The 27,164-nt window shown below is 45.7% G+C and overlaps 2 protein-coding genes across 5 annotated transcripts in view; both read right to left on the bottom strand.

The window, feature by feature from the left end:
• LOC119975206 (flocculation protein FLO11-like) overlaps positions 1-13,174 on the bottom strand; it is an 88,980-nt gene extending 75,806 nt beyond the window's left edge. For 2 of the 3 annotated variants that reach the window (XM_038814819.1, XM_038814820.1), the window contains exon 1: positions 12,962-13,173. In XM_038814819.1, the coding sequence (XP_038670747.1) occupies positions 12,962-13,010 (49 nt within the window). In that variant the 5' untranslated portion in view covers positions 13,011-13,173. Of the gene's footprint in view, positions 1-12,961 lie in introns of all 3 variants that reach the window. The other variant, XM_038814821.1, reaches the window with a different exon arrangement.
• A 9,753-nt stretch (positions 13,175-22,927) lies between these two features.
• The window catches only part of LOC119974535 (urokinase plasminogen activator surface receptor-like), a 111,604-nt gene continuing 107,367 nt past the window's right edge, over positions 22,928-27,164 (bottom strand). Inside the window, exon 10 of one of the 2 annotated variants that reach the window (XM_038813509.1) lies at positions 22,928-23,536. In XM_038813509.1, the coding sequence (XP_038669437.1) occupies positions 23,052-23,536 (485 nt within the window). In that variant the 3' untranslated portion in view covers positions 22,928-23,051. The remainder of the gene's footprint in view (positions 23,537-27,164) is intronic. The other variant, XM_038813508.1, reaches the window with a different exon arrangement.

The raw sequence follows: 27,164 nt of genomic DNA, 5'->3' as shown, positions 1-27,164 counted from the left end.
CGGACCATTCATAAACATGTGGATCACTGAAGGAGTAGCGAGATGCGCCAGCAGTCAGTGTTGCCATCAAGAAATGTTTTCAAACCCGTAAACACCAAAGTAACTGATCGACCTATTATGTATGTATCATCCGTCTCCGTGGAAGCAAGTCATAATGAACTGCCTGTGCCAGAAGGGTGCTCATTATTGAAGTTCCTGTTAATGTCGATCCTGTGGACCCATCGCAGACCAGAGGTGGATTAACAATGAAACATACTGGGCGAGATTCTCCGCAAATGCGGAGAATCGTAAAGGCTGCCGTGGGACAGGCCGTGACCCACGGCAGCCTTCACGCCCACTTCCGGGGCCGATTCTCCTTCCCGAGCGGGGCTAGGAGCGTGGCCCTGTGCGTCACAGCGGCGCGGCCTTGACGTCAGCCGCGCGTGCGCAGGTTGAACAACGCCAACCCGCACATGCGCAGTTGGCGTCTTTTCCCTCAGCTGCCCCGCAAGACGTGGCGGCTTGATCTTGCGGGGCGGCGGAGGGAAAAGAGTGCGTCCGTTACGGCCTATGCCCCCCTTGGCACGGCCGTGGTACTGCCATGCCAATCGGGCCCCCAGATGCCCCAAACAGGCATCTGGTGCCCGTTTCACGACGGCAGCGAGCAGGTGTGTTTGTTGACGTGTTGAAACAGGCGTGAAGGTCCGGCCGCTCGGCCCATTGGCCTCGGAGAATCGCCGCTCGCCGTAAAAAATGGTGAGCGGCGATTCGTGGCGTGGGTCGGGCGTGGGGGGGGGGGGGGGGGGGGGGGTGGAGAATAGCGGGAGGGCGTGAAAAATGTCGGGAGGCCCTCCCGCTATTCTCCCACCCGGCGTGGGGGGCGGAGAATCGCGCCCAAGGTGCTCGGCACAGGGCCCCAACCAATGTGGGGGCCAGTGTCTGTGGACACCCGATCAGAGCCTGCTGACTTTGCATTAGCTGATCGGCTCATTGAGTCTATCAGCAGGCAATGCAGAGCGACATCAGACCGACTTAAAGCTGGAAAACAGGCTGGTCTGATCTACGTAAGGATGAAGAGAGCCAGAGACAGACGATCCTGTGTTTTACTTTTACGAGAAAAGGCTCAGCCAGCATGCTTCTTGACCCAGGGCCGAGGGCAGGCCTGCCAGCAATAGCGAGGTGATCCATTGGGCAGAAGCCATGAGCCAGGTGAGCCAGCCATTCAGCAGCTGTCGATAAGTGAGGGGAGGAGACGAGGGGCGATTTGACCCCCAAGGCTCAGGAGAGCGGGCTAGCTGGCAACAGCGAAGCGCGAGGCATTGAATCAAGCTTGACCAGCACGAGGAGGTGACAAGAGAGACAGGAGACTGCCTTGAAGACCCTGGGCCAGTGAGGTGAGTGAGAATGGGAGAATGTCAAGGGAGACTGTGAGGGGATGGGTAATTGAGGGGGGGGGGGAGAGTGAGGATGTGGGGAACTGGTGGAGGAGAGTCTGTGCAGGTGGGGTGGGGCCAGCCAATGTTGCCGACTTTCGACGAATGAGAGTGTGTCATGGCCAGAGTGCATTTTGGAGGGCGGGAGAGTTTGTGCGGGGGGAATGTGCAGCAAGGGGAACGTGCAAGGCGTGACTCAAACCAGCCAGGGCAGAGGAGAGCAGGCCTCAGAAGAGTGGAGTGAGTGTTGTTAGAAATCCAAAGTCACAGTTTCATAGATTACTCCAATTTTTTCAGATCTTGAACTAACATGGGATTAACTGTGCAAAAGCCTGCTCCGTCATAAAATTTGTTCAAATCAAGATGTGTTTCTTTAGCAATATGAAGCAACACTACCAATCTGGCTGTCAAAATGAACAAAATTGAAGGCGGGGCAAGAGAACAAAGCTCGACAAAAAGATAGGTTATCATTTTACTTTAGAAAGTTCAAAGTATTGAGCAGCGCACAAACTGCATATTTATCCTCATCCACCAAAAGGTGAATTGTCCGATGGCTTAGACTTGTTGATTAAGTTGAACAGGATGTGGACTCTGAAATAGCAATGGAACTACAATATATTGCTGATTCTTCTGTTGAATTGAGGGAAGAAACCTACCCTGAAGATATTGCCTGATGGGTAAAATCTGTTCCACTGGATGTGATATAATATTTCATTCTAAATAAACCAGGATACAGAGGTAAAATGGAAAATGTGAGAGAAGAGTTTTAGGTTGGAGGCTGAAGGAAGATTAGAAGTATTCATAAGTCTCATTTTCTGACGGCGAATTTACGAGAATAATTTATTTGATTTTGTGAGAGGAAGTAAGGCTCTTTATTTAGTTATTTTGAAACTGAATGAGACCCTGTGAGATTTACGAAATGGCAGCATAAACATCTTGTTGATGAAAATGAAATAAAATGAAAATCGCCTAATGTCACAAGTAGGCTTCAACGAAATTACTGTGAAAAGCCCCTAGTCGCCACATTCCGGCACCTGTTTGGGGAGGCTGGTACGAGGTATTTTCTCCTGCACTGGACTTATTCATTCTGTCCTGTGCTGGCCTGTGCTGCAGTAATGTAATTGGCTGATTTTTCTATCTCTTTGCTCATCAGCAAGTTCCATGTTTGCTCGCCTCAAGGCTCCTACATCGCAATGATGGCCATTTTTATTGCCATTCTGACAAGAGGTAAACCTGGATTTCAATTCAACAGTTATTCATACAAGCATGTTTTCACAAGTTAAAAAGTACAAAAGCAGTGATACATTTATGTATTTTTGTGGCTTGCCCCTGTGCGTTCTATTGGGGTGAAGGTGGGTGGGGTCGGGAGAGGCATGATGTCATCTGGGGAGGGGCCAGAAATGAAGGTGAGCATAGGCCTCACAAAGTGTAAATCTGTTGCTGTCTCAGACTACAGAATTATGCCCCTCGACAAGAAACAGAAAACCTCCTCAAAGATTCGATTTATAATTCTTGAACTCATTTAAATAATGTTAAGTTAGAATTTAGGATCGAGCAACCTAGTTATTGAAGATTATATGAAGGAGTTAAAGGGGGGTGTGGTAATTGTTTCTTTCAGGGCAACACAGCAGATTAAGAGTCACCTGGCCTGGGAACTATTGGGATTTAGAGCAAAGAATCACCCCAGAGGGTGCAGTCCTCTTTCGGCAGGAGACATTTTTGGGGGTCCTCTTAGACTTGTAGGCAGTTTGCTGCAACCTTGTTGTTGCTGAACAGTTCTTATTATTAATTTTTTTGTGTTCATTAAAGAAGTTTGTGAAAGTGCATCTTTACAGTGGGGCCAATTTATGAGAAGACATGGGGTTAATGAAGGACATCCCATAAATTGCTCCTGTGACCTTAGGAGTTGGGAGGTTATTGGCCTCTGGGTGATGCCAGAGGATTGACAACATTGTCTGCCATCCACTAGCCGCACTGGCAGAGATAATCAGCCAATGTCCATCAGTCAACCACCAATCAGCATTGAGGAAGGTGGCAGGCAAGGTCCTTTGAGGAGTGGCACACTCAATAAAACTTCTCATTGAAAGGCCGTATGCTCCAGCAAACATTTGCTAGTTTATCTGCCAGTTTAAAATCTAGCTTCCAGCTGAAAACAGCTATAGTTAAAACTCAGCGTGCAAATAAAAATAAACAAGGCATTTAACGGGTGATTGGTTTAACCATCAGGCATTGCACAGGGAAGTATTGAGGATTCTGAGATCTGTGACAAGCAGAACCTTGATACTGTTTTTTTAATAAAATGAGTCAGAAATATATTCAGGAAACAGGAGACTGTTTTGTAACTTTTGTCATCAATAATTAGGCATCTTTAAGGTTTCCAGGGGGATGGTAACCTTTGCAAGGAGTCAGAGAAAGACAGAGCAAGGATGAAAACAAAAGGTGGAAAAGTGAATCAAAGTGATAGGTGGAGAAGCCAAGGGCAAAATCCAAACAGGGCAAAAGAGAAGAATATTGGGAGCAAGACAAGAATTAGAATTAGAACAGTACAGCACAGAACAGGCCCTTCGGCCCTCGATGTTGTGCCGAGCAATGATCATCCTACTCAAGCCCACGTATCCACCCTATAACAGTAACCCAACAACCCCCATTAACCTTATTTTTTAGGACACTAAGGGCAATTTAGCCTGGCCAATCCACCTAACCCGCACATCTTTGGACTGTGGGAGGAAACCAGAGCACCCGGAGGAAACCCACACACACACGGGGAGGACGTGCAGACTCCACACAGACAGTGACCCAGCCGGGAATCGAACCTGGGACCCTGGAGCTGTGAAGCATTGATGCTAACCACCATGCTACCGTGCTGCCCCACAAACAATGTGAAAAAGACAAATATAAAGGCCCTGTGCCTTAATGCATTTGCAATAAAGTGGATGAACTAAGCGCGTAGACAGATATGAATGAGTACGATATAATTGGGATTGCAGAGACATGGCTGCAGGTGGCCAGAGATGGAAACTGAATGTCACAGGGTTTTCAGTATTTAGGAAGGACAGGCATAAAAGGTGGTGGTGTGGCACTGCTGGTTAAAGAGGAAATTAACATACGAGTAAGAAAGGATTTAGCTCTGACAATGTGGAGTCTATGTGGGTAGAGTTGGAAATACCAAGGGGCAAAAAACATTGGGAGGTGTCATATATTGGTCCCCAAACTGCAGTGGTAATGTTGTGAATGGCATTAAACACAAAATTAGAGATGCATGTAATAAGGGAATATCGATGTTCATGGGTGATTTTAATCTTCACATAGATTGGGCAAATCAAATTAGCCACAATGCCGTAGAGGTAGAATTCCTGGAGTATATAAAGGATGGTTTTCTTGACCAATATGTGGAGGAACCAACTGGAGAGCAGGCCTGAGCACTGTGTAATGAGAAGGGAATCATTGCCAATCCTACTGTGAGAGACCCTTTGGGATGAGTGGCCATAACATGATGAATTTTTTTATCGAGGTAGAGAGTGTAGTTGATTTGGAGACTAGTGCTGAATTTTAATTAAGGGAACTAGATATGAGGCATGAGTTGGCCTTGATAGATTGGGGAGAGTTACTTAATGGGATGACAGTGGATAGGCAATGGCAAATATTCAGGGAACGCATGGGGGAACTGTAGCAACTGTTCATTCCTGTCTTGCTCAAAAGCAAAATGGGTGAGAGAGCCAATCCATGGCTTACAAAGGAAATTAGAAATAGTATCCGATCCAAGGAAGTAGCATATAGATTGGCCAAGAAAAATAATAGGTCTGATGATTGGGAGCAGTTTAGAATTCAGCAAAGAAGGGCCGAGGGATTGATTAAGAAGGGGAAAATACAGGATGAAAGTAAGCTTGCAGGGAACATAAAGGCTGGCACTAATTGTTTCTACAGACAGAAACAGGGGAATGCATAATAAGGGATAAAGAACTGGCTGAGCAAATTAATATATATTTGGTTCTGTCTTCACAAAAGAGGACACAAATAAGACACCAGAATTGTTGAAGAATGAAAGGTTTAGTGAGAGGGAAGAACTGAGGGAGATCAATATTAATAGAGAAATGGTGCTGGCAAAATTGATGGGATTGAAGGCATTCAGAAAGCAGTGGCAGGATCAGTCAGAGTAAGCATGGATTTATGAAGGGGAAATCGTGCTTGACAAATCTGCTGGAATTTTTTGAAGATGTAACCAGTACAGGGGGAGCCAATCGACGTGGTATACTTGGACTTTCAGAAGGCGTTTGACAAAGTCCTGCATAAGAGATTATTTTGCAAAATTAAAGTGCATGGGATTGGGGGAATTGTATTGAGGTGCATAGAAAACTGGTTGTCAGAGAGGAAACAAAGTGTAGGAATTAATAGGTCCTTTTCAAATTAGCAGGTAGTAACTAGTGAGGTGCCACAGGGATCGGTGCTGGGACCCCAGCTATTCACAATAAATATTAATGATTTGGATGAGGGAACAAAATGTAGCATCGCAAAGTTTGCAAATTATACCTAGTTGGGTGGGAAGGTGAACTGTGATGAGGATTCAGAGATCGTACCGCATGATCTGGACAGGTTGGGTGAGTGGGCAAATCAATGGCAGATACAGTATAATTTGGATAAGTGTGAGGTTATTCATTTTCGAAGCAAAAACAGGAAGGCAGATTATTACCTGAATGGTTGTAAATTGGGAGAGAGGAGTGTGCAGAGGGACCTGGATGTATTTGTGCACCAGTCGCTGAAGGTAAGCATGCAGGTACAGCAGGCAGTAAAGAAGGCTAATGGTATGTTGGCCTTCATTGCAAGAGGTTTTGAGTACAGAAGCAGGGATGTATTGCCGCAATTATACAGGCCCTTGGTGAGGCCATACCTGGAACATTATGTGCCGCTTTGGTTTCCTTTTATGAGGAAGGGTGTTCTTGCTCTCGAGGGAGTGCAGCGAAGGTTTACCAGACAGATCCCAGGGATGGCGGGACTGTCATATGACGGGAGATTGATTATGTTAGGATTGTTCTCGCTGGAGTTCAGAAGTATGAAGGGGGGTCTCATCGAGACTTATAAAATTCTAACAGCACTAGACAGGATAGATGCAGGGAAGATGTTCCCAATGGTGGGTGTGTCCAGAACCAAGGGTCACAGTCTGAGAATTCAGGGCAAACCATTTCGGACAGAGATGAGGAGACATTTCTTCACCCAAAGAGTGGTGAGCCTGTGGAATTCATTGGCACAGGAAGTAGTTGATGCTAAAGATTTGAATATATTCAAGAGGCAGCTAGATATAGCACTTAGAGTGACTGGGATCAAAGGCTATGGGGAGAAAGCAGGATTAGACTATTGAGTTGGATGATCAGCCATGATCGTGATAAATGACTGACCAGGCTCGAAGGGCAAAAGACCTCCTCCTGCGCCTATCGTCTATGTATCTATGTATGTTGCCGACAAGATCTGGACATACTCCAGGAGTAGTACAATGGTTAGCACAATTGCTTCACAGCTCCAGGGTCCCAGGTTTGATTCCTGGCTTGGGTCACTGACTGTGCGGAGTCTGAATGTTCTCTCCTTGTCTGCGTGGGTTTCCTCTGGGTGCTCCGGTTTCCTCCCACAGTCAAAAGATATACAAGATCTGGATTGGCCATACTCAATTGCCCAAAAAGGTTAGGTCGGGTTACAGGGATAGGGTAGAGGTATGGTCTCAAATGGGGTACTCTTTCCAAAGGCCAGTGCAACTTGAGGGCTGAGTGGCCTCCTTCTGTACTGTAAATTCTCTGATTCTATGATTCTATGACTGCATTCTCACCTTGAACCACCACTCCCCCAGAGTCCTACCATGGCTTGTCCAATACGTTCCCTGTCTTCCCAAGGCACTTCCATTTTCCCTGGTTCCGACATTTGGAAATCATGCCTGGCGCTGGTGTAGGGAACCAGATACAGTGTGGGGTACGGATGCAAATGGAGGAAAGGGCAACTAAATGTTCGGGGCAATGGCCGCTGGGTATAGCGCCACTCCCGTTGGTCCTGTTGGTGCCGCGGAAATACTTGAAGAGTCTGGTTGTGGTGTCAACACTGAGATGTGAAAGCAGTTTCACAAACATTTTAAGTTAGAGGCAGGGTCGATATTGATGCCAATGCGAGAAAATCATCTGTTTAAACTTGCAAGAATAGACGCTGGGTTTCAAGAATGGGAGAAAAATGATGTGATCACATTGAAAGACTTGTTTCTGGAAGGTTGTTTTGCAACATTTGAAGAATTGAGGGAGAAATATGAGCTCCCAAGGAGGGAGATCTTTAAAGATACACAGATACAGGTTTTCGTAAAGTAGACCTTCCCTCCATTCCCAATGTTATCCCCTTCTTCTTTGCTGGAACAGGTGTTGACGGTGTTGGGGATAGAAGGCGGAGTTACCTCAGCTATTTGTAGAACATTGTGGAAGCAGGATCACAATCTCTGGATAGGGCTAAGGCCAAATGGCAGAAGGAATTGGGGGAGACATTGGAGGAAGGATTTTGGTGCGGAATTTTAAGGAGGATAAATGCATCGACCTTGTGCACGAGATTGGCACTAATACAATTGAAGGTAGTTCACAGAACACATTTGACAAGGCTGAGAATGAGCTGCCTGTTTGAAGGAGTTGAGGACATTTGTGACACCTGTGGGGGGGGGGGGGGGGGGGGGGGTAATCATGTGCACATAGAGAATACAGCACAGAACAGGCCCTTTGGCCCACGATGTTGTGCCGAACTTTTGTCCGAGATTAAGAACAAATTAATCTACACCCCATCATTCTACCGTAATCCATGTACCTATCCAATAGCTGCTTGAAGGTCCCTTATGTTTCCAACTCAGCGACTTCCACAGACAGTGCATTCCATGCCCCCACTACTCTCTGGGTAAAGAACCTACCTCTGACATCCCCCCTATATCTTCCACCATTCACCTTAAATTTATGTCCCCTTGTAATGGTTTGTTCTACCCGGGTAAAAAGTCTCTGACTGTCTACTCTATCTATTCCCCTGATCATCTTATAAACCTCTACCAAGTCTCCCCTCATCCTTCTCCGTTCTAATGAGAAAAAGCCTAGCACCCTCAACCTTTCCTCGTAAGACCTACTGCCCATTCCAGGCAATATCCTGGTAAATCTCCTTTGCACCTTTTCCAAAGCTTCCACATGTTTTGGATGTTCCTAAAATTGAGGAAGTTCTGGAACACCTTCTTTAGCACCATGTCAACAATGTTATGGTTGGACCTAGAATTACGTCCCCTGGGAGCTATATTCGGGGTGTAGGACTTGCCGGAATTCCAGACAAGAGTTGGAGCAGATTTTCCTCGCTGGTGATGAGGAGGTGGATCCTATTGGGTTGAAGGTCAGTTTCTCTACCCTGTGCCTCAATATGGCTGGGATTTAATGGAGTTTCTAAGCCTAGAGAAGGTTACATTTAGCTTCAGAGGGATTAGACATAGACATAAGAACATAAGAACATAAGAACTAGGAGCAGGAGTAGGCCATCTGGCCCCTCGAGCCTGCTCCGCCATTCAATTAGATCATGGCTGATCTTTTGTGGACTCAGCTCCACTTTCCGGCCCGAACACCATAACCCTTAATCCCTTTATTCTTCAAAAAACTATCTATCTTTACCTTAAAAACATGTAATGAAGGAGCCTCAACTGCTTCACTGGGCAAGGAATTCCATAGATTCACAACCCTCTGGGTGACGAAGTTCCTCCTAAACTCAGTCCTAAATCGACTTCCCCTTATTTTGAGGCTATGCCCCCTAGTTCTGCTGTCACCCGCCAGTGGAAACAACCTGCCCGCATCGATCCTATCTATTCCCTTCATAATTTTAAATGTTTCTATAAGACCCCCCCTCATCCTTCTAAATTCCAACGAGTACAGTCCCAGTCTACTCAACCTCTCCTCATAATCCAACCCCTTCAGCTCTGGGATTAACCTAGTGAATCTCCTCTGCACACCCTCCAGCGCCAGTACGTCCTTTCTCAAGTAAGGAGACCAAAACTGAACACAATACTCCAGGTGTGGCCGCACTAACACCTTATACAATTGCAACATAACCTCCCTAGTCTTAAACTCCATCCCTCTAGCAATGAAGGACAAAATTCCATTTGCCTTCTTAATCACCTGTTGCACTTGTAAACCAACCTTCTGTGACTCATGCACTGGCACACCCAAGTCTCTCTGAACAGCGGCATGCTTTAATATTTTATCGTTTAAATAATAATCCCGTTTGCTGTTATTCCTACCAAAATGGATAACCTCACATTTGTCAACATTGTATTCCATCTGCCAGACCCGAGCCCATTCACTTAACCTATCCAAATCCCTCTGCAGACTTCCAGTATCCTCTGCACTTTTCGCTTTACCACTCATCTTAGTGTCATCTGCAAACTTGGACACAATGCCCTTCGTCACCAACTCCAAATCATCAATGTAAATTGTGAACAATTGTGGGCCCAACACGGATCCCTGAGGGACACCACTAGCTACTGATTGCCAACCAGAGAAACACCCATTTATCCCAACTCTTTGCTTTCTATTAATTAACCAATCCTCTATCCATGCTACTACTTTACCCTTAATGCCATGCATCTTTATCTTATGCAGCAACCTTTTGTGTGGCACCTTGTCAAAGGCTTTCTGGAAATCCAGATATACCACATCCATCGGCTCCCCGTTATCTACTGCACTGGTAATGTCCTCAAAAAATTCCACTAAATTAGTTAGGCATGACCTGCCTTTTACGAACCCATGCTGCGTCTGCCCAATGGGACAATTTCTATCCAGATGCCTCGCAATTTAGACATAGAACAGTACAGCACAGAACATGCCCTTCAGCCCTCGATGTTGTGCCGAGCAATGATCACCCTACTCAAACCAACGTATCCACCCTATACCCATAACCCAACAATCCCCCCCCCCCCCCCCCCTTAACCTTACTTTTTTTTTAGGACACTATGGGCAATTTAGCATGGCCAATCCACCTAACCCGCACATCTTTGGACTGTGGGAGGAAACCGGAGCACTCGGAGAAAACCCACGCACACACGGGGAGGACGTGCAGACTCCGCACAGACAGTGACCCAGCCGGGAACCGAACCTGGGACCCTGGAGCTGTGAAGCATTTATGCTAATCACCATGCTACCGTGCTGCCCTTAAGCACAATTTATCATGGCCAATCCATCTAACCTGCATCCGGAGTAAACCGGAGCAAACCCACGCGGAGGATGTGCAGACTCCGCACAGACAGTGACCCAAGCCGGAATCGATCCTGGGACCCTGGAGCTGTGAAGCGATTGTGCTATCCGCAATGCTACCGTGCTGCCCTTGAGGAAGGGTTTCCTAAAATATGGCTTCCGTTCATATCTCACGTTGAGGAATTAACCTCAAGGGGGAGGCAGTTAGTTAGCTTTTTAAAAAATAAACTTAGAGCACCCAATTATTTTTTTCCAATTAAGGGGCAATTTAGCGTAGCCAATCCACCGACCCTGCACATTTTTGGGTTATGGGGGTGAGACCCACACAGACATGGGGAAAATGTACAAACTCCACACAGACAGTGATTGAAGGCCGGGATTGAACCCGGGTCCACGGCACCGTGATACAGCAGTGCTAACCAATGTGCCACTGTGCTGCCCCTGGTAGTTAGTTAATTGATTAACTGTTTTCAGGTTGAGGAAAGGGTTGTTAAATGTGACTCAGTCTGTTAACTCAGACCCAAACTCTCCACATCCATATCAAACAGTTGTATTTTGACATTTGACTGAGGCTTGTAAATACCTCAGGCTTTGTATATTTTCCCCTTCCCTTGTTCCTTCACCTGTCTGAAGAATTAGAAATTTGTCAGACATTCGTTAAATATTTCATTTTCTTTACATTGCATCCACAATGCCATGAGTCTGCAATCTATCCTTGTCTTGTTCAATTAGCAAAACACTGAGCCTTCATTCACCCATCTCTGAAAAAGATCCACACAGATTTCCGCAATGCAGGAATGTCCAATTGGAACTGCTTCTGACCCTTTTCCCAATTGATCACACTTGACTCCAGGTGGAACATCACCTTGGTGAACACTGAGCTTCAAGTTGAATCTTTACATTAAAAAATGACTGCCACAGAAATGTGAATTTTTTTAAACAATGAGACTGAGCTAGTTTAAGATACAGTTCAATATTAGACAGAAATAAGGATAGAGATTGAGAGAGTACATTAATATATTTATACATATATATAAAGAGAGAGAGTCAATGTCAGCTCCTGTACAACACCTGGTGGCTAATACTCTCTCTCTTGCCTCCATCTTAACATTAGGCCATTTTACTTAATAGAATGCCCTGCCTCAGCCTCAGTTTTCCTTCACTCTGAATGCATTGCTTCTCAGCATTGAAGTTATGCTTCTATATGTATATCCATGTCACCAAACTGACTGAGTCCTAAGTCATCCTGAAGTCCACTACTATTCTCCCTTTGCCTGCTACTTTGGCGTCGTACCCTGTATCACAAATAGTAGCCTGTTTTAAAATAAATGTAGTCATTTTGCACAATAAAATCAAACTGCCATGTATTTTGTAAACCATGTCTGGGCAGCAACCAAGAGAAAGGAAGGAACATGAAGAATAGGGAGCAGGGTGTTCTTTGCAATTGATACATTTAGTAATCAGAGAGATGTGAACTAGGACCCAATACTCAGTACCTTCCTGACAGCCTTATCTGTCTGTCCAGCCCCACTATAAACTCTGGCCTGGAGATTCATTCACCTCAGAAAATATTGAACTCCTGAATTCCTCTCCTCATATTAATTCATCTAATATTCAATCCTCTTCTTCTCCGTATGCAACACCAATATCACCTCTCATTTTTGTGAAGACAGACCAAAATATTCATGACTATGTTACATGTACGCGAAAATCTCTCTTCACAGCTATCACTGTACTTTTCATCAATATTAAGATTCCACATTCCTTTTTGATTCCCCTTTCCATCTCATCTGTAAACCCTACAATCAGCAATGCTGAGCTGCCGTTGCTGCCCAACTTTCTGCCATGTCTCACTAATAGTGGCAATATCATTCTCCCTCTTGCCTTTTTGAGCTCATCCTCAACTGCTTTAATCCCTAGATGTTTGGCATATACCATTTCACATTGCTAATCTCATTGTCTATCTTGTAGATTGTGTTTGCACTGTCTCACAAACACTCTGACTAATTTTCAGACGCACAGGAACACACAAATACTGGACATACTGATGCACACACAGAGACACACACACACACACACACACAGTTACTGAGAGCGATACATGGAGTCGCATACACTGGGAGACGCACATACAAAGACAGAGTACCACACAGAGTTAATCCCAGAGACACACAATTGCATACAGAGACAGAGAGCAACACGGAATCACACACAGAAGGCACACGGAGTCACATATACACAGAGTGACAGACAACACAAACAGACCCAGAGATACACATGGACACAGAGACACTCGCATAGACAGAGGCAAATGAAAACTTTCACCTTCAGTAACCAGAGCACAAATGATGAAAATGCCAGAGAACAACTTCATCTTCTTTTGATCCTTGATGTTCCTTGTGCAGGCCAGTAACACAAACCTCTTCTCCTCAGTATTCTGGGATGTCTTATTAGTTGCAAGACATATTTGTGAGGATATGTGTGCAGTTTAAAATTCTCTAACTTCCTTGTCTTGTTGCCAAGATAATCAAACAATTGAGTTGTTATATTACATACATCACACGCCCAGTGCCAGAGCTGGCTCATGTCTATGGCATATCAGTCCAAAAATGTGTGGGTTAAATGGATTGGCCATGATAAATTGCTCCTTGGAGTCCAGAGTTGTGCAAGTTCAGGTATGGGGATAGGGCAGGGTGATATGAGCAGAGTGCTCATTCAAAGAGTTGGTGCAGTCTCAATGATCTGGATAACCTCCTTCTGCACTGTCGGGATTCTATGATTCTATCTCACTCTTGCTGGTCCTATCTTGAGCTGGTGTGAGAAGGGCATTTAGGATAAAATCAACCAGACTGACTATTGCTCACAAAACATCGCTCACATTCAAAACAACAGAGAAACAATTGGTTGTGGGTAGAATTACGTCAATTTGTTCAGAGCTTGTGGTTCAACCAGTTTCAAGATAATGACGATAACACATTCCTCCTTTGGGTTTGGATTTCTCGTGATCATGGAAAAGAGACTTTGCTTCTTGCTGATTTTCAGCCACTTTGTCAACTGGTTGTGGAATATAAATCCCGTCTGGAATTTTCAAGTCTTCGTACAAGGCATAGGATTTCCGAAGATGGTGTAAGAGCCCTGTGATTCACCTTGTTGTGAGACTGAGAATATTTCAGGACAGGTTTCGTAGAATCATGCAATTATATTGTGCAGAAAGCGGGCATTTAGCCTCTGATAAATGTAGGAATCACAGATATAATGTGCTGGATTCTCCGCTGTCGGGATGCTCCATTTTGCTGGCAGCCCGGGGGAATTCCCGATGGCATGGGGCTGCCCCACAATGTGAAACCCCATTGACCAGCCGGCGAAATGGAACATCCCGCCTGCATGCTGAACCAGGGCTGGGATTCTCCCCTACCCGACGGGGTGGGGGATCCCGGCATAGCGGAGTGGCGCCAACCACTCCAGCATTGGGCCTCCCCAAAGGTGCAGCATTCTCCGCAACTTTAGGGGCTAGGCCCGCGCCGGAGTGGTTTCCACTCCGCCGATGGCGCGAAAACCAGCGCCAACGGCCTTTGGCGTTACGCCGCCCGGCGTCGGGGCTGGCCGAAAGGCCTTCGCCGGTCCGCGCATGCGCCGGTGCTGACGTCACCATCGACGCATGCGCGGTAGGGGGTGCCATGGTGGAGGCCGTGGCGGTGGCGGAAGAAAAAGAGTGTCCACACGGCACAGGCCCGCCCGCTGATTGGTTGGCCCTGATTGCGGGCCAGGCCACCGTGGGGGCATCCCCCCAGGGTCCAATCGCCCCACACCCCCCCCCAGGACCCCGGGGGCCCACTCGCGCCGCCCATCCCGCCACCACCAGAGGTGGTTTAATCCACGTTGGCGGGAGAGGCCTGTCAACGGCGGGACTTTGGCCCATCGCGGGCCGGAGAATCGCCGCGGGGGGCACGCCGATCGGCGGGGCGTGATTCCCATTCCAGTTGATTCCCGGGTTGCGGGGAATTCCGGCCACAGCGGGGGTGGGATTTACGCCAGCCCCGAGCGATTCTCCGACCCTGCAGGGGGTCGGAGAATTCCTCCCCAGAAATCTGGCATGGTGGGACGGAGAATCCAGCCAATTGTATTATAAGTACTTGGTGCAGTAATGTTTAAAAGTCTGTACTTGTGTGCTTATGACTGCTGCAGTAGTGTTTTTAACAATCCTGGTTTGAAAGACACCTATGCTTTTTGGAAGCCAGAGATGTAATTAAAGCATCATAAAAGCTTGGGCTAATGGATTTTTGCTTGGATTAAGAGGGCTCCCTATGGAGTATTGAATTGGAGACAAAAAATAACAAAGAACAATACAGCACAGGAACAGGCCCTTAAGCCATCCAAGCTTGCGGCAATCACGTGTCCTAACTAGACCAACTGCCTGTATCCTTCTATACCCCGTCTGTTCATGTGTCTACCCAGATAAGTCTTAAAGTTCACTAACACATCTGCCTCTACCACCTCACCTGGCAAGGCATTCCAGGCCACCACCACCCTCTGTGCAAAAAATGCTCCCCGCACATCACCACTGAACATATCCCCCCTCACCTTGAACTTGTGCCGCCTTGTCATTTTCAATTCCGCCCTGGGAGAAAGCCTCCAACTATTCATCCTATCTATACCCCTAATAATTTCATAAACTTCTCAGGTCGCCCCTCAGCCTCCGTCTCTCCAGGGAGAACAATCCCAGTTTATTCAATCTCTCCTCATAGCTAATACCCTCCAAACCAGGCAACATCCTAGTAAACCTTTTCTGTACTCTCTCCTAAACCTCCACGTCCTTCTGGTAGTACTGTGACCAGAATGGGACACAGTATTCCAAATGTGGCCTAACCAACGTTCTATACAACTTTAATATAATTTTAGAGCTTTTATACTCAATACCCCGCCCAATGAAGGTAAGCATGCCTGCTTGATTCAACAATTATAGAGGGTTGGTTTTCAAAATATTAGCTAAAATATACTAGAAAATAAAATAATTCTTGAAAATTATTGAATTTGTAGAAATATGAGCATTGGCTGAACTTTTGAATACTGTCCATGAATAGTCTCAGATGTTGTGAACAATGTACTGCAAGTAAGCGATATGAGGGTACATTCAACGAGTTTGAAACAATCTCATAACTGAGGCCAGACATGATGTAGGAAGTTTGAACATGGGACAAGAGTCGTGGAAAAGTTAATTAATTTGGAGTAATTGATTCATGTATAATTAACCAATCGCCTGTTAAGTAACTGACACTTTCCTGAACGAACCAAGGGGGGTCTCAGCTGAGAATTAGGGCCAATAAAACTAAGTCAGGGGATAAACCCAGATAAGGATTCTCTTAAGAAAGTGATCTTTTTTACTGATTAGAGAGAAGAATTTTAGCCGTCCGAGGTCCTTGAAGCATTTGTGAAAATAACATTTAAAAAGGCCTTTTGTTGAAATGACTTTTAATTTGCAAATCTGGAGTTACTATTATTTTGAAGATTTTGCTTTCATTCTTTAGTGTGTCAAGGACACAGAAAAGCTTTTCGATTAAATTTTGTGCAAATGTACCAAATGAGTTCTTAAAGAAATAAACAGTGCTTCGTATATCTATTCAACTGGACTGATACTTATCTATGAGTGCGAGATAAGGGGAATCTTACTGGTGAGCCAGATGAAGAAAAACAAAGGAAAAGATACCGAATACCTTTCCGGAGTACCGGACACGGAAAAACGGAGGCGAGGTAAGAAATCTGCAAATCCGCGACCGTGTAGAAATAGGGTGACTCCTTAAGTTTTCTTTATGAACCAAATGTGTCCAGAGTGAATTGGCTCAAGTCTTAGAGATACAGTGCTTGTTTGGACTCGGTGATTGATAGACTTGGAAGCTGGGAGCACTCTGTGTGATTGAAAATGGGGAACTCTGGTGGCACGCAGGACCGAACAGAGATTTCCATAGAAGAAATATTTGATTTGGCAAGCAATTTTGTGGACCAGCAAATTCAGTTAATCAGATCAGTGCAGAAATTGAACATAGGTTTATAAAGCACAATACTTCAAAGGGCCAATGGTCCACTGATGATCTGAGAAAGATTTGGAAAAAAATTACCAGTATGTCATTGGAAAATGCAAAGCTTAAAAGGAGCATAGCAGGCCTTCGTCAAAATTGGGAAGTGCAAAATAGACCAGTGGAACTCATGACCTGGGGGGAACATCTTTTCAATAGGTCCCCGACACCCATACAACAAAAACCCGTCCCTTGCACAGCAGACCCGACTACTGGCCTCTACCAGCCAGTGAGGTAGCAGGGTCCACCCCCAATGTAAGACGTGCTGTCTCAAAAGGAGGAAAACCAGTTATAGGCACAAGCAGTCAGGTGGCAGTCTCACCATATTTAAAAACAAAAATAATTAGATCAAAACAATTCAAAAGTAAAAAAACTCTGACGGGAATCTTAGATTCTGAATTGGTAACTGAGCCGGAGACTTCAGAATCTTTGGAATCACCGGGGTCTGATGATGATTCTGAAGCAGAATTCAGGAGGAAAATGCTTGAGAGGCACAAAACATCTAAAACTACAAAAATAGAAGGTAATCGGCTAGCTCCCTTAAAGTCAAAACGGTATAAAATTGGGATAATGGAAGCAATTGCTGGAAAGGGGACAGGAGGGTCACTCAAGCTCAATATGGTCAACATATAGTCCATAAATCTGCTGACCTACACAGATAGAATTGACCGGTGGTCCAAAGAATTGTCTAATCCAAAGAAAGGAGGAATGGCAACATGGGAAGGGCTCGAGAGACTGAGACAGATTTATAATCTCCACCCATTAGGTGGAGTTCAAGTTCTGGCCATAATAACCCCTAAACAAGAGGGTGACCAACTTTTTAGAGAAAACTAAAGAGCATTAGGGGAGGGGAGCAGCAAATAGAGGATAGCTGGCTTGTAATTAAACAATGGTTATTAAAATATAATCCGCCAAGAACTGATTGGACTAAAATTACTGCTTGTCTGCAAAAAAATCAGAAGATGTATTCGATTATGGGTAAAGATTTATGAAAATGTGGACAGAACACTCAGTAATGAAGTTGCCTGCAGAACTGGAGTTGTGGGATGACAGTACTCTTGAACAGTTAAAGTCTGTATTCCTCGCTGGTTTACAAATAAGTGTGTCTAATGCATTAAAACTAATGCTTCCTGGTTTGGATCGAGGGGTAACAATGTACACGACATTAGTAACTCGCTGTGCTCAACTTGATCAAGATTTAGATTTTAAAATCCGTGTTTTTCAAACAGAGACGGAACCAAAAGTATAATAATAATCACTTATTGTCACAAGTAGGCTTCAATGAAGTTACTGTGAAAAGCCCCTAATCGTCACATTCTGGCGTGTGTTCAGGGAGGCTGGTACGGGAATTGAACCCGCGCTGCTGGCATTATTCTGCATTACAAGTCAGCTGTTTAGCCCACTGTGCTAAACCACCCCCAAGAGTAGAGTAGGAGTAGCAGTTCAATCAGTACAAAATGCCATATACAATTTAAATGCTTCTCAATGCTGTTTTTGTGGCAAGGATGGACACTGGGCTAAGTCATGCTGAGCTAGATTACAAGAACGGCAAGGACAGTATGTGCCTTTAAATTCTTCCCCCATTCCCCACTGACATATTATCCACAATTTCCATCATCCCAACCTAATTTGTCCTCGTCTGATTGGGAGGAATTGAAGAGATTATCACCAAATACACTGTTGGAGTTAAAAAGATGTAAAGGAAAATAAATTGGCGCACAGCGTTAACTATTTCAGCAGGTAATTAATTGATTTTTAAATTGCCCAGAAACTTGTGTGTTAAATTATTCAATATAAGGTTTATGTGTTGATTTATGGGAATTTAATGACGGCAGTTAAAAGCAGGAATGATTGACTGTTTGAACTTTGCGAGCAAATGAATACGTGGATGTTGTAGTCATGTTATTGTTAAGATTTATCTGCATGTGTGTGAATGATGTTCATGTGTGACTTTTCGAGTGTTGGGTTGATCTTGAATTAAAAGTTCTCGTCAGGTTCAAAAAAGAAGAATTATTCCGAATACAACTGACACAAGAAGGAAGGGACGAAAATTCTGAGTTCGGAGTGTAAAGTCACGGTTGTTAAAATAAACGGGTCCCCTGAGAGGTGGTGACGCAATGACATCCAGTTGAAAATTTTTACTCTGCTCTTTTCTCTGGGAATCTGGGATAGATGCCATCTGGACCTGGGGATTTGTCTACCTTAATGCTTTTCAACACACCTAACACTTCCTCCCTCGTAATAACGATCTGTTCTAAAGTGTTTAAACATCCCTCTGAGACACCACCAATCAACATGTCCCTCTCCTTTGTGAATACTGATGCAAAATACTCATTAAGTATCTCACCTACTTCCTTTGGTTCTACACATAATTTCCTTCCTTTGTCTTTGAGTGACCAACTCTTTCTCTAGCTGCCCTCTTGTTCCTAATATATGTATAAATGCCTTGGGATTGTCTTTATTCCTGTCTGCCAAAGACATTTTGTGACCGCTTTTTGCCCTCCTAACCTTGCTTGAGCTCGTTTCTACTTTCCTTGTATTCCTCGAGTGCTTCATCTGTTTTTAGTTGCCTGTACCTCACAAATGCATCTTTTTTCTTTTTGACAAGACTCAAAATTTTCCTGGTCATCAATGATCCCTGAATCCTGCCTTCCCTGTCCTTTCTTTTTACTGGCTCATGCCAGTAACTGCTCCTTAAAAGACTCCCACATGCCAAATGTGGATTTACCCTCAAACAGCCTCTCCCAAACAACAGCCTCCAAATCCTGCCTAATCAGCCTTCCCTCAATTTAGCACCTTCACCCTAGGACAACACTGGTCCTTTTCCATGAGTATCCGAAAGCCTACGGAATTGTGGTCACTGTTTGCCACATTTTCCCGTACTGCAACTTTAATGACCTCACCGAGTTTGTTCCCTAGTACTAGGTCCAGTCTCTCATTGGACTATCCACGTATTGTTCCAAAAAACCTTCTTGGACACGCTTAACAAATTCCTCATCATTCAGACCCCTGGCCCTAAGGGATTTCCCATCAATATGAGGAAAATTAAAGTCACCCACTACAACAACCCTATTATTTCTACATCTATCCAAAATCTACTTACGTATCTGTTCTTCAACTTCCCGTGGGTTGTTGGGAGGCCTGAAGTACATCCCCATCATAGTGACTGCCCCCTTCCTGTTTCTGAGTTCTACCCACAGTACCTCGCTACTTAATTCTTCCAAGGTGTCCCCCCTCTGTACAACTGTAATATGTTCTCTAACCAGTATTGCAACTCCCCTATCTTTTACCTTCCTCCGTGTCTCGCCTAAAACACCTATATCCTGGGATATTTAGATGCGAGCCCTGTCTCTTTTTTCACCAAGTCTTTGTTACAGCAACCACATACAAGTTTTGCGCATGAATCAAGGCTTTAAGTTTATTTGTCTTACCTGTAATACTCCGTGCATTGGAACAGATACACTCCACACCTCCAGTCCCACCTAGTTTGACTTCCCCCAGCTTTCCCTTCCTCTTAGCCAGCCTGGTCCTGGTACCATGCTCATCCCCAGTCTCTACACTTGCTGGCTTACAGCCTGATTCCCACCCACCGTGCCACATTAGTTTAAACTCACCCGAACCATACTAGCAAACCTCCCAGCCAGGATATTGGTGCCCCTCCAGTTCAGGTGTGACCCGTCCTTCTTGTGCCAGCTCCAGCTTCCCTGGAAGACATCCCAGAGATCACAAAAACTGTAGCCCTCCCTCCAGCACCAGTTCTTTAGCCACGTGTTCAATTGCACTATATCCCTGTTGTTAGCCTCACTAACACGTGGCACAGGGAGTAATCCTGAGATTAGTACCCTAGAGGTCCTGCTTTTTAATCTTCTACCTAACTCTCTAAATTACCGTTGCAGGACCTCGCTACTCTTTCTACCTAAGTCATTTGTGCCAATGTGGACAATGACCTCTGTCTGATTTCCCTCCCGTTTTAGGTTGCTTTGTATCCGCTCAGAGACATCCAGGACCCTGGCACCATTGGGCCAAATTACCATCCTGGAGTCCTTTTCGCAGCCACAGAAACACCTAGCTGTGCCCCTGACTAGTGAATTCCAAATATTATCATTCATTCAAAAACATTTTTCTTCCGCATGTCAGGGTATTTCCCATTCAGCTTAAACCAGTCCCCTTTGGTTGTTGATACTTCAAACATTCAAAATGCTTTCTCTAGCTTTAATTGAACCCCTTTCTCATTTGAAACACCTCCATCAAATCCACTCACAGCCTTCAGAGCTCTGAGAGAACATCACCATCTCTCATGCGGCCACTTTCCAATGAAACACAGTTGTGTGCAAGCACGGTGCCCCCAAAGGAAGGGGTGGGGGCGGGGGTGCAAAATTGCAGGTTCATTGATTCACGTTGCTCCCAGCCAATCAGATACAGACATACATTGCAAGCCTGCCCACCATTGAAAGTTGATCACTAATGGCCAACAGATTTGCTCAGAGCTCCTGCAGCACATAATTGCCATGAGTGGTGTTGAGGGAGAGGACAAATGTGTGTCAGGAATGGGGAAAACAAGACAGTGTGTATGAGGAGTGGGAGAAAGAGTGTGTGGGAGGGGAGGGGGAGAAGAGAGAGTGTGTGGGCAGGGTGGGGGGAGGAGAGAATGTGTGGGAGGGGTGGGGGGAGGAGAGAATGTGTGGGAGGGAGGAGATTGTGTTTGGTAAGAGTGAGGAGGAAGAGAGTGTGTGCAAGGAGTGAGGGGGAAGAGAGAGAGTGCGAGGAGTGTGGAAGAAGAGGGAGTGTGTGGGAGGAGTGAGGGGGAAGAGAGAGTGTGTGAGGAGTGAGGGGGAAGAGAGAGCGTGTGTGCCAGGGGTGAGGGGGAAGAGTGTGAGTGGGAAGAGTGAGGGGGAAGAGAGAGTGTGTGGGAAGAGTGAGGGTGAAGAGAGAGTGTCTGGGAGGAGTGAGGGGGAAGAGAGTGTGTGTGGGGAGAGTGAGGGGGAAGAGAGAGTGTCTGGGAGGAGTGAGGGGGAAGAGAGTGTGTGTGGGAGGAGTGAGGGGGAAGAGCGAGTGTGTGGGAGGAGTGAGGGGGAAGAGAGAGTGTGTGTGAGGGAGGAGTGAGGGGGAAGAGAGAGTGTGTGAGGAGTGAGGGGGAAGAGAGAGTGTGGGAGGAGTGAGGGGGAAGAGAGAGTGTGGGAGGAGTGAGGGGGAAGATAGTGTGTGGGGGGAGTGAGGGGGAAGAGAGAGTGTGTGCGAGGAGTGGGGGGGAAGAGAGAGTGTGGGAGGAGTGAGAGGGAAGAGAGAGTGTGGGAGGAGTGAGGGGGAAGAGAGAGTGTGGGAGGAGTGAGGGGGAAGAGAGTGTGTGTGTGAGGAGTGAGGGGGAAGAGAGAGTGTGTGTGCCAGGATTGAGGGGGAAGAGAAAATGTGTGTGGGAGGAGTGAGGGGGAAGAGAGAGTTTGTGGGAGGAGTGAAGGGGAAGAGAGAGTGTGTGGGAGGAGTGAGGGGGAAGAGAGAGAGTGTGTGAGGAGTGAGGGGAAGAGGGAGTGTGTGTGGGAGGAGTGAGGGGGAGAGAGAGAGTGTGTGGGAGGAGTGAGGGGGAAGAGAGAGTGTGTGGGAGGAGTGAGGGGGATGAGAGAGTGTGTGGGAGGAGTGAGGGGGATGAGAGAGTGTGTGGGAGGAGTGAGGGGGAAGAGAGAGTGTGTGGGAGGAGTGAGGGGGAAGAGAGAGTGTGTGTGGAGTGAGAGAGAACAGAGTGTGTGTGGGAGGAGTGAGGGGGAAGAGAGAGTGTGGGAGGAGTGAGGGGGAAGAGAGAGTGTGGGAGGAGTGGGGGGAAGAGAGAGTGTGTGGGAGGAGTGAGGGGGAAGAGAGAGACTGTGTGAGGAGTGAGGGGGAAGAGAGAGTGTGTGGGAGGAGTGAGGGGGAGAGAGAGAGTGTGTGGGAGGAGTGAGGGGGAAGAGAGAGAGTGTGGGAGGAGTGAGGGGGAAGAGAGAGAGTGTGGGCGAGGAGTGAGGGGGAAGAGAGAGTGTGCGAGGAGTGAGAGGGAAGAGAGAGTGTGGGAGGAATGAGGAGGAAGAGAGAGTGTGGGAGGAGTGAGGGGGAAGAGAGAGCGCGTGGGAGGAGTGAGAGGGAAGAGAGAGAGTCCCCGTCTTTTGGTCCTACGTCTTTTTGTCCAATTACAAATAAACTCTGTAGAAAACCACTGATAATATCTTCAATGATAGATTCACAGAACTAATAATTTATTATGAGAATTTTATTGATAAAATGCAAGTAAAATACAGTTGAAAAATGTATTTAAAAAATCTAAAAGTTTACTAATTACTTAAAATTCCCGAAAGATATCATATCACTTAGATAAGATATCACTTTAAATTGATGCAGATTATATATGCAACATTCCTCAAAAAATCAATTTTTGTTGTTGAATCATATTCAGTGACCAATCTTTTGAGACGTTCAGTTATTTTTTTATATCGCGTACATGAATTTGACGGATCTCCCCGAAGAATTTGAGCCTTTTTGCCTATTATGAACCCTTCCTCTTCCTTCAGAGTTTTGATTAACCTCCAAATATTCAAATGAGCTCCACCCGCCAAACGCTTTATCGCAGAATGAAACCCCTCAGCAGCATTATTTGTTCTCGGTAGATCTTGAAGAACACGCTGATTAACATTCCATACAGCTATCGGGAATGTAGGTGGTTGTCTCCTTCGTCTAGCACCACATCCTCTCGCAATGCCTATGTAAGTCAAGTCGAAGTAAACGATGAATTCAGCAGGTATTTCTTCATCGTCTATTAAATCTTCATAAGCCTCTTCAACATCTTCAACGGGGAGGAAAGCTAATGCTGAAAAACATTTTAAGACAGAATTCAGAGTCTGTATTGTATTTTTCTTTGAGGTCTAAATCTATAATTTTTCAAAACACTGATTGGCTCAAATGAAACAAACATGCCATGACAGATGAATTAAGGAATGATGCATTAAATGCCTTGTGAACTGCAACTTCGAAATCTGCAATGATATCAATCGGATCTGCATTAGGTTGCATAATTTTCAATTGCTCAAAAAATAATTTGTATGTCTGCTTTCCTTTATTCAGCAGTAATGCAAAGACCCGTGGAAAACTGCTACCTTTAACTTGTACATGAATGCAGAACAGTTGAAACCACTGTTGTGGCACAATCTTGAATGTTCCATCACATGCCCAATGACGATATGATGCTAAATCCTGAAGAGCACTTTCTGATGCGAATACTAGTAAGCGCTGTTGATCCTCGACGCCCGAATCGTATCTCAGAAACTGTTCGCCATTGCCAAGTTTACAATATTCGTCAGGTATTTCAAAACCATGTCTAGCCGCTGGATTAGCGGGAAATCCATAATTTTTTTGTCGGCACCTTTGAATAGTCCTTGAGACGACGGGCAACCTAGGAAGTTGAGAACAGGTATTTTCTGATAGTTGCGTAAACTTGGCCGCTAGTATGCTACGCGAACTTGCTGCTATGTTTTCCACTGCTTCATGCTTTATTTCTGCAACTGCTTTTCTAGCATTTAACGAATCAACATCAGCTGGATGAAGGTGCTCATTAGAAAAATAAATAATTTTCGGCTCATTGTTTTCCGTTACCGTGTGAATCCGCACTGAACACAGCCTTCTTTTCTCACATCTCCAGTATTCTTTTCCTAGTTTTGTACTGCTTGAATGAAAATCGTAGATGTAATTACTTTCATCAACTACTTTTCTTTTGTTCTTGGTCGACACAATGAACTTTGCCATTTCGGGATGGGCGAATTAAGAAAGAGAACGATAATAACTATCCTTTAATGAGGCTCGTTAAAGGAAAGAGAACGATAATAACTATCCTTTAACGAGGTTCATTAAAGGAAAGAGAATGATAATAACTATCCTTTAACGAGGCTCGTTAAAGGAAAGAGACCGGTAATAAAAATCCTTTATTACATATTATACCTTGCTATAGTGCATTAGTGAAGATATTATACCTTGATTTCTATTTGCAATTGGACAACAATTGTTACAAAAAGTCTTTGACAAAAAAATAATCGGACAAAAAGACGTAACAAGTTACAAAAAGTCTTTGACGAAAAAAATCATCGGACAAAAAGACGTAGGACCAAAAGACGTGCGGACAAAAAGACGTTGGACCAAAAGACGTGGACGAAGTGTCGTTGGACGAAGTGACGTCGGACGAAAAGATGCGACACGCTCTCCACCTACCTTTGAAAGGCTGTATTCAGGGCAACAATTATCGCTGAGTCCCTCAATAAAAACACCCTGAGGGTTACCACTGACCAGAATTTGAACTGGACTAGCCATGTGGTAACAAACGCAGCTCCTCGGCTGGGAATGGTGCGGCAAGTCACTTACCTCCTGACTTCCCAAAGCCTGTCGACTATTTACAAGGCACAATTCAGTGTTGCTGCAAATGTTCCAAACAGTAAAGTGGAAATAGATGGGAAAAGCTGATGGCGAATTTCAAAATCATGTGACAAAATTGGAGCAGTAATATTTGAAGAGTCTAATTCCGCAAATATAGACCAGGAAAAACATACAGGTAAATGAGAAGGTAAGTTACAGATATTTACAGGAGAACTTTCTCAACCAGTGTGTCTCCAGTCCAGCAAAGAAGGAAGCAGATCTGCATCTGACAAGTCGAGTGCCTTACTGCATGGGATCATCTAGCTAAGAGTGACCACAGCATAACCTGGTCTCTTGCAATTCTGGAATAAGGCGAGAAAATACCAAAGGTAAACATGCTGAACCGGAGAATAGCTAATTTCAGTAATTTCCAAAATATGTTAACAGTCTGGTTTATATTGAGGCTCGTAAACAGTTCCTAGACAGACTGGAACTGCCAGTGGTGGGGGAAGACAGACGGGGGGAGCTGGAAGCACCAGTAGACCTGGAAGACATCATGGAGAACATCAGCTCCATGCAGGCAGGGAAGGCACTGGGACCCGACGGGTTCCCGACGGACATCTACAAAACATTCGCACCAGTCCTGGCCCCACACCTAAGGGACATGTTCGCAGACTTACTGGGAATTCTCGGGTTCTTGCCCCCCCCCCCCCCCCCCCCCCCCCCACACACACACACACACAAACACCATGATCAGCCTGTCTATGTTTTGGAAAAAGGCCTTGGGGATAAAGATCGTGATGGATCTAAACAGGAAGAGTTATCGCAAGCCACAATCTAGCTAATATCCAAAAAAGATAAAGACCTGATGGAATGTGGATCATACAGACCCATTTCACTTCTGAATGTGGATGAAAAAATACTCGCTAAGGTCCTGGCCAAAAGGCTGGAGGGTTGCGTACCAGAGGTGGTCGCAGAGGACCAAACGGACTTTGTCAAGGGTAGGTAGCTCACAGCGAACATCAGGCAGCTGCTGAACGTAATAATGACCACCCCCCCCCCCCCCCCCCCCCCGGAGAGAACACCAGAGGTGATCGTCTCCCTGGACGCAGAAAAGGCTTTTGACAGTCGAATGGAGCTACCTCCTCGAGGTACTGGAACGGTTTGGGCGAGGAGCGGGATTCACCGCCTGGGTGAGGCTCCTGTACAATGCTCCCAAAGCGAGTGTCCGAACTCACACCACCAGCTCTGAATACTTCCAGCTACAGAGAGGAACAAGACAGGGATGCCCCCTATCCCCACTGTTGTTCGTGCTAGCGATCGAATCCCTGGCGATAGCCCTACGGGATGCAAAAAGGTGGAAGGGAATCCGGAGAGGAGACAGAGAGCACAGAGTCTCACTCTATGCAGATGACCTGCTCCTCTATGTCTCGAAGCCACAGGAGGGATTGGAGGCAATACTGCAAATACTGAAAGAGTTTGGCACCTTCTCGGGCTACAAACTCAACCTGGGCAAAAGCGAGACATTCCCAGTGAACCCAAAAGGGGGAGGGACAGAGCTGAAGGGGCCCCCCATTCAAAACGGCCGAGAACAGATTCTGTTACCTGGTGATCCAAATAGCCCGAGACTGGACACAGATCCACAAATGGAACCTGACCAACCTGGTGGAGGAAGTAAGAAAAGACCTTCAACGGTCGGGCTCACTCCCACTCTCCCTGGCGGGAAGAGTGCAGACGATCAAGATGAACGTACTGCCAAGGTTCCTCTTCCTGTTTAGATCCATCCCGATCTTCATCCCCAAGGCCTTTTTCCAAAACATAGACAGGCTAATCATGGCGTTTGTGTGGGGCCGGGGGGGGGGGGGGGCAAGAACCCGAGAATTCCCAAACCGACACTGTAATGAAGGAAAGTCAGAAGAGGCTTGGCTTTACCGAATGTACAACACTACCACTGGGCAGCAACGGCAGAAAAAGTGAGGGGATGGGGACAAGAACCCGACACAGATTGGGTACAAATGGAGGAGGCATCCTGTAAAGGAACAACCCTCCGGGCCCCCGTCACAGCAGCACTCCCATCCTCCTCAACAAGGTACACA

The sequence above is a fragment of the Scyliorhinus canicula genome, chromosome 12 (assembly GCF_902713615.1).
Source record: "Scyliorhinus canicula chromosome 12, sScyCan1.1, whole genome shotgun sequence".
In the NCBI taxonomy this organism is placed as follows: Eukaryota; Metazoa; Chordata; class Chondrichthyes; order Carcharhiniformes; family Scyliorhinidae; genus Scyliorhinus; species Scyliorhinus canicula.
This window is presented reverse-complemented; position numbering and strand designations above follow the sequence as displayed.